The sequence below is a fragment of the Cibotium barometz genome, chromosome 1, assembly GCF_041138505.1.
Source record: "Cibotium barometz isolate CiBa-2024 chromosome 1, ASM4113850v1, whole genome shotgun sequence".
In the NCBI taxonomy this organism is placed as follows: domain Eukaryota; kingdom Viridiplantae; phylum Streptophyta; class Polypodiopsida; order Cyatheales; family Cibotiaceae; genus Cibotium; species Cibotium barometz.
The window spans coordinates 68,069,665-68,081,450 of NC_141046.1; the positions used below are offsets into that span (position 1 = coordinate 68,069,665).

At 42.6% G+C, this 11,786-nt stretch overlaps 1 protein-coding gene and 2 pseudogenes across 5 annotated transcripts in view; 1 reads left to right on the plus strand and 2 right to left on the minus strand.

The window, feature by feature from the left end:
• Positions 1-4,489, minus strand: part of LOC147642370 (uncharacterized) — a 67,059-nt gene extending 62,570 nt beyond the window's left edge. For 3 of the 5 annotated variants that reach the window (XM_086805719.1, XM_086805716.1, XM_086805710.1), the window contains exons 1-4: positions 4,118-4,489; positions 3,764-3,855; positions 3,523-3,639; positions 2,340-2,450 (exon numbers count right to left, since the gene is read on the minus strand). In XM_086805719.1, the coding sequence (XP_086661845.1) occupies positions 2,340-2,450; positions 3,523-3,639; positions 3,764-3,855; positions 4,118-4,346 (549 nt within the window). In that variant the 5' untranslated portion in view covers positions 4,347-4,489. The remainder of the gene's footprint in view (positions 1-2,339; positions 2,451-3,522; positions 3,640-3,763; positions 3,856-4,117) is intronic. The other 2 variants (XM_086805728.1, XM_086805723.1) reach the window with 1 other exon arrangement.
• Positions 4,490-9,058: 4,569 nt separating this feature from the next.
• Positions 9,059-9,919, minus strand: LOC147642371 (F-box/LRR-repeat protein At1g67190 pseudogene; annotated as a pseudogene).
• Positions 9,920-10,450: 531 nt separating this feature from the next.
• LOC147642372 (U6 spliceosomal RNA) lies at positions 10,451-10,509 on the plus strand (annotated as a pseudogene).
• The last annotated feature ends 1,277 nt before the right edge of the window (positions 10,510-11,786 follow it).

Here is an 11,786-nt window from a genome sequence, read left to right on the forward strand (position 1 = left end):
TTGTTTGATTTGTTTATTCATGTTTACTAAATTTTTTGGTGAGACCGGTTGATGTGATTCCCAGCTACCGCATCATTTTGTAGAAGAACACTCTTTTGGTAATATAGTTTACCTAAGGGGAGGGGGGGGAGGTCAGCCCACCTTGGTCCCCTAGTGCTGTATATTGTGCAAGATTCTCTGATCATGATATTTATGTTATAACATGATGTATTAGACAAGGATATATGATGCCATGATGTATACACTTGTGATTGTGTTGGATTTGCAATATAGTTTATGCGTTCTTCCGAACTGTGACAATTTCTCCCATAAAGTTTGTCCTTCTCAAACAAAACACCAAATACATCTGCTACATTCTTGGCAATTTACAAAGTGCACCAAGAATTGACAAGAGGCACAAATATCATGTATGGAACCCAAATATGTACTTATGTGCACTACCAAGCACAATGAGCACAAACTCCCACCAAATGCAGTCACCTGTACTTATCCTCTGCAAACCTGTTGCAAGAAATTGAAGGAAAGAGTGGGAAAAAGCCTCAATTTTGCACTTGCAGATGGAATAGTGTTGCGTGTAGATAGACTATGCCAGGAAGAACCCCAAAATCAGAAAAGCCTCAAATTTTGGTGACTTTGGCACCTTCAATTTTGTGTGTGCACGTACAAAATGCCACATCAGCACTATACGACCACCTCCAAGCAGGTTCAAATTTTGCAAAGATGTACACAACAGAGCCAACACACATGTGTAGGCAAAACTCGATTAAGGTTTGGTCGTACAATTCTGAAATTAGGGTTTGTTGATTTTGACTTCACAAGCAAATTTAGGGTGTGTTGTTATGTACCCTATGGACAGATTCTGAGCAGAAAATGAGCAAAAACCCTAAAAGATCACAAACCCTAAAGATAGTAGTAACCCTCTGCTCTGATACCAAAAGTTGGTTCATGTCACCGAAGCATCAAAATACAAGTTGTGGATATGCAAAAACGCAACGCCCCAGCAAAAAAAAGGCTTTTGAAAAAAAAAAGTTTTGAGGGGGAAAAATGACGTGGCGATGGTGACATGGCACTGACACATGGCAGGATAGGAGCACAAGGTCACCTTACAAGCTTGGAATGATGCGACTAGCTTTTGGAAAGCAAAAGATTAAAAGCTTTTTACAAACTAAAAAAAGAAGAGCTTTTATTATTAAAAAGATGCTTTTTGGACTATAAGTGAGTTTTAAAACACTTTTCTCAAGTGCTTTTGGGCAAAAACTATAAACATGTAAAAAGACAAGAGAGCTCTATAGCTCTAAGAACTTGTACTCAAGACTCCTCCAGGGGATTTTATCTAATATAACTTGAAAAGGGGGGAGGGGGGGGTGTCGGCCCAAGGCTATTTCGACCCCTAGTGTGGTGTCTTCTCTCTCTACTCTCTCTCTCTTTTGTTTATTTTCAGATTTTCTCAAGGTTTTACACGTGAAGTTGTTCTTGAAGATAAGCTAAGTACCCATGCCATGGCCCTTACAAAGGCCTATTTCAGTTCACAAGAACATAGTCTTAGGGTTTGTGGGCCAATGGAAGCTCACACACAAAAGTAGCAAATCGATTGAGAGAGGGAAGTACTTGCACATATATTCACACAAAATATGATAAGTGACAAGTGCAAGTGATAATAATAAACCTAGTTAGCAAATCGATTGAGAGAGGGGAGTACTTGCACATATATTCACACAAAATATGATAAGTGACAAGTACAAGTGATAATAATAAACCTAGTCTAGGTGTCCTTTCACACCAAATGTCAAGGGGGGGAAATCCGCAGGACAAAAGCGCCCCTGGAGTTAGTGCCTGTTCACATGCAGCACTAGATATAAGCATATGCCCTCACTACTAACCTCCATGCCTGGGGGTGAGCCTGAATGGCTCTATGTTTGAGCAGTGAGCTAGATGCCAATGTCTATATATTTCCATGTTTTGCTTAATCGTAGGTGTCTGCTAGACTAGGGTCTTCATCTCTAGACTAATACATGTCAAACTCCCTTGCTGACGTAGTGCTTCCCCGTTTCAACCCCCTGAAATTGCCGATTCCCTTTCCATTCCTCTTTCTGTTTCTGTTTCCCCATTTCTCGGAACTATGCTTCAAATTTTTTTGGTAGATTCTAATACTCCTTTGCCTCTATCTTCCATCACACACATGCACTTATTGCAACCCTAGTGCACCCCTACCTGTTTGTACACTCAAAGGCCATTTCCCTTTATCAATTAGGGCTCACAAATAACCAACACTCACCTGGTCTACCCTGTCCATAGCCTCAGCAGTCAGTGAGGATGTATGTGACACACGCATTGGGTGCCTGGACAAAGCTGATCTCAGGTTGCATGCACCACCAATGCTGCCCAAAACTGCGCATTTTGTCAATGCTGAGATCTTCATCAGCTGTCCATGCACTGCTCCTGTTCCTAGCCTGTCATTTTCATATGCCCATGCATCAAAGACTTGGAAACCCTTTGTAGGCATGCATCTAACATATATGTGCGCATTCCTAATCCTGGAGTACAGCTCAGAAATGACCATGAGACATTTAAGACTCTTCCTCATGGTTTCCTAGTGGAAAAACACATGCATCCAAGTCCAACAATACAGCATTTGTATTTCTTTGTGAAGTTTGTCATCAATATTCAATAGTACTTTAAAAGATCACTATGTTTGAACTTCTAAGGACTTTGTGTGAGCCTTCTACTCATCTAATGCTGCAGACAACCTTGCAACTTTGGCACAGTTCGAGGACACACCTCACTATTTTTACCCCATCTTTTGAGTGGAATACCTTAGATAGTATAGTGCTTGGGCATTATATGTGGTATTTTGTAAGTTTTGAGTTCGACCCTCGTAAGGCACTTTGCACCTTATGTTTGGGAAGAGCCCAGTACCCTGCCTGGGAAGCCTTGATAGGTAGGTACATGAGAGGAGAGGTACAGATGGACTTAAAAATATGACCTTTGTCTTGTGCAGCACTCCAACCCACCGCTCGTCCTCAGAAACTCTGTGCATCTTCATATGACAAACCCAAGCAAATACCCCCAAAATCTAGCACGCCAATCAAGTATTCATTTTTTATTTAAATAAACCAACTGAATGTGTAAGAGTACCTGCTGACTTCTGGAAGCAGAATGAGAAGCAGCAGAGCTGTTTGACGCAAGGTGGAAATATGGTGGATGCCTTAGATAGTATAGTGCTTGGGCATTATATGTGGTATTTTGTAAGTTTTGAGTTCGACCCTCGTAAGGCACTTTGCATCTTATGTTTGGGAAGAGCACGGTACCCTGCCTGGGAAGCCTTGATAGGTAGGTACATGAGAGGAGAGGTACAGATGGGACTTGAAAATATGACCTTTGAACCCACCCCTTGAACCCTGCTCATCCTCAGAAACCCCGTGCATCTTCATACGACAAACTCAAGCGAATACCCCCAAAATCTAGCACGCCAATCAAGTCTACATTTTTAATTAAGAAAACCAACTGAATGTGTAAGAGTACCTGCTGACTTCTGGAAGCAGAATGAGAAGCAGCAGAGCTGTTTGACGCAAGGTCCCTAATTGTTTCAAAATTACCGTCCAAGCACTCCTCGTAAATGGACATCACTTTTTCTGCAACCTGTTGAGACATCATCCGGGAATTTTCAATGAGTTAACTTAGTCATAAGGCAAGCATCCAAAAGGCATGGCTCTCTTCCAACTACTTGATATCACATTTGATAGATGATAACCATAAGCCTCACCTCCTCCAGACTTCCATCTTCTGTCTCAGTGTTAAAAAGTACAATCAGGTTCTCATCCAACATATCCTCCAACTCATCTATGTACCGTGGTACTGCTTGCACAAAGATCCAAACAAATCATACTTTACTGACTTTGCAAGCACTATAGTACATATTGATGCATCGTCAACCATACCTACAAAACTACTCCCTAAAAAATGTCTCCTTAAACACTATCTTACAGCATCTTAAACTACCATTACAGAGTCCTGCGTAGATGTACTCAGATCATACACCATGACATTTAACCATCACATGGTCATGCAACTATAGAACCATATAATCGAAATGAGTATGGTGATGAGAAGATCATACCCTTGAATTGGACCATCCAAGCCACGACATCGCTGTGTAGCTGCTGGGCCTTGAGCTGGGAGGTGGGCCCGCCCCACTCGTTGTGGACGGCGAGCTGCAGGGCGGTCCAACGAGCGAGCAGGAGGCCCACTCCCTGGTGAAACATGGCCAGCCCCTCCTGCGACAGGACCCGAGGTGCGGTAGCAGGTTCGGGCTGGGAGGCCACGATTGTGCCGCTCCTTAACTCCATCGTCAACGGAAATATTACTGTGATTCTTCGTCACGCCTGAGCCCTTCACGGTAAGGTAGAATGCTTGTTATTTCCTCAATACCAACTCTCAGAGATGGCCAGAACAACCCCAACGATTGTCGGCGCTCGTTACACACTCAAAACCCCGCTTAATGTTATAAAATTAATATAACAATTCTTCTACAATAAAATAAGTCACCAAAATGTTAATATACCAAAATGTTTTTTTCTGATTTATTAATTAATCGGCATGCTGTCCACGATTTTCGCTAAGGGTTGGAGTTTAATGAAGTTGGGTTGGAGTTTAGTGGAGTTTTTTTATTTAATGGTTTCTTTTAGAAGGCCTACGTGTCCATTGCATGCTACCATTTTCTTTTGTGTGGTTGGCGCTCCTTCGTGTTTGATCGGATGTGCATTCTTCCGGGGTGATCGATGTGCTCTTCTCTGGTTCGTGCTCGTGGCTCTTCCATCACATGGCCCTCTAGAATGCTTGTGTCGTGATCGAATCTCTCCACTCTGTACGGTGTTATTCCAGCGTGATCGATGTGCTCTGCTTTGCTTGTTGTTCTCGACTCTTCCATCACATGATGCCTCTTCCCGCTTTTATGTCGCTCTTAGCCATCTCCAACACTTCTTTTTTACGGTACTCTTTCACGGTGGTCGACACCTTCGATCCTTTATGATGCATTGCAACTTTCTCTTTCATGCTCTTTCGTGGTCTTGATACCTTCTCGCACACGTGCAGCTTCTACAACCATGCGCGTGTTAGTGTGCATGGATCACCATGGTTGTAGGGCATAGATATCACATGCGTGCAGCACCGGCTATTCGTGCATGTCTGTTGTTTCTTATTCTAGTGTCTCGTTTCGGAGGAGTACTTATAAATATCGCCCTCTTCTGATTGTTCATGTGCTTCTGACCATGCCGCCTAAAAGGCTCCCTCTCCATGATGTCACAAACTCGGCGCCCGCTCTTGTATCAAGTGCGCATTTCTGTCATGAACCAAAACCGACTTGAACTACTGTTTTAAGAAATGTAGCTAGGAATTCACTACCAACAAGAATACTTACCCCGCCTAATGGTCCCAGCTGTGTTTGGAATGTTTTGGCAGTGAAAGGGAGAGCAAGATCGCAAGGTTGGTTTGTTCTTACCTGATCGCAAGGTTGGTTTGTTCTTACCTGTACGCAAGCCTCAAAGGAATATTCACATTGGAGACACTGAACCGTCTTCATTTCTAAATGGTGGTTTCTCTGATGGCACTCCCTCTAATAAGTATTGGGAAACTGATAAAAATATACATGCAATGGGATTTCTTCAAACCTGAAGGAGGATTGGTCATGTGTAGATGATTGCGTCAAATTCGTATGCACACTTTTGAAGGTATGGTTGACTACTGTATGAAAGATCTTCATAAAAGCCATTTCAAGTTTTTCTACCACAACATTTCATGTGAAGAAATAACTTGTGGGTGGCAACTTATGCTCTCTATGGTCAAGGAAATCTAAAGAACAAGGTATGCCTATCACCAGCGAATCTATTCGAACGTGCATATGTCTTCATAGGGAATTACATTCCGAATAAATTCAATACAACACTTGAAAACACTCTATTTTGAATGATACAAACTAGTAGGTATTACCCTGCTGCATCAGGGATAATACCTAAAACAGGAAATGGCATGGACAAAAAATGAGCTTTGTCTGTTTGAAAGGTCATGATGAAGACCCCACACTTGACACAATGCACCGATGTAGAAACAATTTTCTACATGGACACGCCAACAAGAAGATACTTCTATGGAAACATCAAGAAGATAAGAATCATGCAAATGATCATGGCAATCAAGAACAACATGACGAGGCAGGCAGTTGTCGAAATCCAATTGTGGTTGATGCTGAGGAGCGTGTTGAAGAAGAAGACTACGACGACGCTTACTTGTCCATTTGAGAAAAAACAACTAAATGTAGGGAGGCAATTATCACTAGAGAAGATTATGTCCCTCTGTCTCCTGGTACTCAAAGACATGGAGGCCTGTCAAGACATGATGCTTGGTTTGTTTAGATTGGTGCTTTTGTAGACAGTGTGTGAGCTCTAATTTTCAGGTGGAGGTTTCTATGTACAAATTACCATCGTGTTTTTGTATTTTCAATTTTTATCTGTGCAATTTTCTGCATTGATTTTCCTTGCTTAGTGTGCCTGCTGACAATAGCAACTCCTTGCGGCATCCTCCTGACACTTCATCCCTCCTACTGCACAAGTTTCCTAATGTAGCCTTTAAAAAACAACTCTACAACTATTCCTAATGTAGCCTTTAGAAAACAACCGTATAACTATTCAACACAAGAGAAAGAAAGAAAGTTATATTAACATCCACAAAACATGAAAGCATACAAAAGTTAAAAGTAGTCCGTTCTAGCCTTAAGCAAGTATGTACACGAAGTTTGTGACTTCCCTATTTGGCATTAAGTTGAGGGTAAGGTTGCTTTATAAATTCCAGTGCTATCTTACAAAAGAATGGGCTTCGATATTGCAATAGCAAAGCACCTGCAAGAGAGGAGGTCCCATTAGACTTGAATGGGCATAAGAAATTTGGCTTCTACGTAGCCAAGGTTCCATGAAAACTTGCATGAGTACTCTAAGAATATGTATTAGTAAAATGATTAGATATAGATTTGTCCCTTCTTTAACACTTATTAACCTATGCCCATGCCCAACTTATACCATCACATAGGCTAGTATGTACATGGCTACTTATTATGCTCGTGGCTTACCATTGCTACAAACTATCCCTAGGTTTCATCCTCAAAACCATTAGGACATCCTCATAGTGCTTCATTCTCTCTAAGACTTCTTGAGGTTGTCCTTGCATTGTTGGAGTATGGCTTGCATCTTTTCCACCTCCTCTCTTGCATTTGGATTCACACAATCTTGCTTAAAAATTGCCATTGGCAAATTCACTTTGTATCCATACATGGCCTCAAATGGTCACATCCTAATGGTAGAGTGATATGTGTTATATTATATGCAAACTCCACCATTGCAAACAACCACTCATCCCAAGCATGTTAGGTATCAAAACAATAATGCCTCAAATAAGTCTCTAACCATTTGTTCACCCTTTTGGTTTGTCCATCCGCCTTGGGATGATAGGTGATGCTTGGTGTCAAACTTTGTTTCCATGCTCATCAATACTGTGTGCCAAAAGCTACTCATAAACTTCACATCTCTATCACTCATTTGTTTTGGCACTCCATACAATCTAAACACATTCTCCTTAAATTGATGTGCCACTTATGATGTCGAATGTCTCCTTTTGTTGGCATAAAGTGGGCTGCTCTTTTGTCCGACTTTCCAAATACTATATCCCATCCGATCTTGGTGATAGGAATATCGGTGATGAAATCCATTACAATATGCGTTTATTTTTCCTCTAAAATAGGCAAGGGTTAAAGCAAACCACCCTTTGTATGCATAGAGTCTTTGTTCGTTTGTTATGGTAAACACTTGGACACATATGCATGTACATCCTTTCATAGCCCTTTCCAATGGAAACTCTTTCTCATGGCATCATATGTCTTGTAGAGTCCCAAATGACCTGCCATGGGTAAATAATGGGAACTCTTTCTCATGGCATCGTATGTCTTGTAGAGTCCCAAATGACTTGCCATGAGCAAAGAATGCATTTCATCCATTACCTTTTGCTTGAATGCTGAGGTGGCAATAAGACAGACTTTGTCTTTGAAGTATATGAGACCATTTCTCATTAAAAAAATGAGGCAACTCTTCACATGTACCGTGTTCTAATTTATGCATCATAAGAGATGATTCCTCCTCTACTCTTCTTATATATCCCTTATCCAATAGTTGTGGAGTGTGATTTTTTGAGGGAGCTTGGTGGAGGGAGCTATTCTTGGTTGTCCTCTCTCTCTACTTGAACAATCTCTCTCTAACTATTGCCACCACCATCTCTGCCCACCACCACCCAGCCCAGTCCACACCACCCTCTCTCTCCTTCTCCCACCCTCTTCCCTCCCCCACTCTCTCTTCCCTCCCTTTCACTCTCCCTCTCACTCTCTCTATCCTTGTATGTCTTTGCTAACTCTCTATATCCTCCCCCCGTCACTCTCTCTATCCTTCTCTTTTCTCACTCTCTGTGTCCTCCCTATCTCAGTCTCTCTATCCTTCTATTTCCTAACTCTCTCTATCCTTTGCTCTCTTTGGTATCTCTCAGTAGCCTCCCCCCTCTCTCTCTCCTTCCATTCCCTCTCCCTCCCTCCCTTTCACTTTCCCACCCTCCCTCTCTCTCCTCCCCACCATCTTCCCTCTCTCTCCTCTCTCTCCTCTCTCCCTCCCTTTCACTATCCCACCCTCCCTCTCTCTCTCTCTCTCTCTCTCTCTCTCTCTCTCTCTCTCTCTCTCTCCTTGTCCCACCACCACCCAGCCCACAAACCCTCTCTCTCCTTCTCCCACCCTCTTCCCTCCCCCTCTCTCTTCCCTCCCTTTCACTCTCCCCAAACAGACTTAATTTCTCTCTAGTTGTCGAAATCATGTAAACTCATTAAAAATTTGACACAACTATATGACCTTAAGTATCATTCATTAGCATAGTTACACAACAGAAAAACTATTAGGAAAACCCCATCAAGAATTAAGTATGTAGGACTTCAACCAGTAAAAGAATAATCAAATGCCAGGGTTGTAATTTATAGGTTTTATAGGTTTCGAGAAAATTCGAATCTCACATCGATGTGTGAGTAATGACGCATGAGATTTATCATCAAGGAAGGGAACCTACCAATCAGCCTAGTAATCTTCATGACATTTGGCCTCAGAGATAGAACTATAAATTCCTAGCCGTTTCAAGTTTGGGCACCATTCCAAGAAGCCAACAATCCATTGAGCAAAGAGCTCATGGATCTTGGATGTACCAAGCTCAAGTACAACCACCTTCCAAATGGGCAGAGCCATGGAAGGCATGCTAATAATGCCCATCCCCTAGCTCATAATTTAGAGCAAGCCAACTCAGGCACGAAAACGGTAAGGCAAGCATTTCTAAGTCAATGGCCTACTCCTCAGTATCAAATGGTATACCCCACAGCCGCAACTTCCTTAGGTTACTTGCCCTCGAAATCATTTGATAAAATTTCAACCACATAATCGTAAAATCACTCACAATCACCTCCTCAAGTAAATCGGTTGATTGCCCAATTTCTAATTGTATAATGCACCTTGATCCATAAATGCCACAAATTACCCTTACTTATTATTACGAGCTCAAATTGCTCGAATGTGGAGTCGCTTAGGATCAGACTTTCTAGCCTATCTACTTTCAGCACAATACTATCAACATTGAGCCCCTTGATGTTGAGAGTCTTAAAAGAAGCACTATTCACCTCAATCGTTTAACAGTGCATTCAAGAATGTGATGTCAATGTTGATCAAAGATAGAAACTCTAGCTTGGGAAATAGACAGAAAGTAGTAGATTGAGGTCTAATGCTGACGACTGTTTGAGAGAGACAAGTGATGGGAACTTGTGGATGGTCAAGGCATCGACAAATAGGTGAGGAAACATCGATGGTGTTCAGAGCAAGCAAAGCTTTAGATGGACTTGAGAGGATTCAACAATAGTTAAAATAGTGTCCACCTGGGAAGCTGAGCATGGGTGTTGCTCTGCCTAGGAGAGATGTGGCTTAGCCGAAGTTCTTACATACCTCCCTCAGGTATATTCGTGTCGCCCTCCCCCAATCATGGGGTGGCCAAGATGATTAGAGGCTACCCGTTCAACGGTGCCTCCTCATCTTGTTCCTCCCACATAATGATGGGAGAACTTTCATCTGGAGTACGATTTGCTTGCGATGGAGATGCACACGATCGAGTAGGTGTTTCCTGCAGGAATGTGCGATTGGCACTTCATCAATTGTCAGAGCTTGGATAAAAAGAAAGCGCTACTTGACCGGATCATATAATCGAAAACCTTTCACTCCATGGGGTTCGCCATAGCCAACGTGCCTATACTTCAAGAGTGCTCGCGCGACGACGATACAAAACCCGTCTTCAATCACTTGTCTATAATTCGACTTGAACTATTTCCACACTTCGAGGGGACTCTTCGGGGACATCTGATAAAATTGGAATGATACAGAGAAGACTAGCATGGCCCCTTGCTTTCCTACCCCATGGTCTATTTTCACCATATTCACAGCCCCATGGTCTATTTTCACCATATTCACAGCCGCATCATTTCCTATCGTGTTTTCCTCCTCTCGTGTTGACCTTGTTTCCTGCAGTTCCTGCTGATGGCGCTGAAATATGGGGAAGTCATTTTGTTTGGGCCCCATACCATTGCACTAGAAGCAGGCTCCCCTTGGACCGAATCTTCCACCTCCTCTTCCGTATGGTCTATTGATTTGAGGTCATGTGGCGACCTAGTTAACGGGGGCTTGCTATTTCTGTTGCTGCTGCCTTTCCACCACTACCCTTGGGTTCCTGTTTCATATGTTATATTAACATGTCTCTACAGAGTGATTGTCCCTTCCACAGATGGTGCACACTTGCTGTGTGCCTCTTAACTGGCAATCCTCTTTCGTGTGCCCTTGATTATTGCAACTTGTGCACCAGACATCTGGTCTGAGTTTGGATCCGGCATGTCCTCCGGCAATCTTGGCTAGGGCACCCCTTAGTTCTTAACTTTCTCAGCCTACTTCTTGCCTTTCTTTTTTTTAGGGCTTTCACTCTTTGGCATCCAACTCCTGACTGGATTCTAACTTCTCTGAGGTATCTTCTCTGGAATCAAATTTCAAGATTTCTTCCTCTTGTCCTTCCTTTTCTTTTTGTAGTCTTTGTTTGTTTGCTTCATGACTCCTTCAGCTCTAGTAGCTCTTTCCCACCACCACTTGTTCAAAGGTCAGATATTCCAGGTTGTATAAGGCCACTGCTATTTTATGGAGCTTCTCCCTCACTCCTCTCACAAACCATTGGCTCAGTGTGGCTAGAGCATGACGGTTGGGCTAGTCTAGGTGCATCAGCATTGCTTTGAATTGGACTACGTAGTCTAGGTGCATCAGCATTGCTTTGAATTGGACTACGTAGTCTTCTGTTGGGCCTCTTTTTCTGTGTCATCCTCTGTAGCTTTTCTAATACTACCTCCGTTATAGTCTTTTCATTCCTAAATCTTTTCAAGAAAGCCTTCTTTAGCTCTTCAAATGTGTGGAAGTATTTCAAACCGTACTGCGCGTACTAGTTGGTGGCTTTGCCACCTAACATTGTGGTAAAATATTCCATCTTTTGCCCCAACTATTGGAATGTGGTTTCAAAGGCAAAGATGTGGGCATCTAGATCCTCCTCTCTTGCCTTTGAATTTTGGGTACTTGAGGGACATCCTGCCCACAGCTGCTAGTTCTTCGCCTTCCTAAGCTTCCTGCCTCCTATTTGGTGGTTCC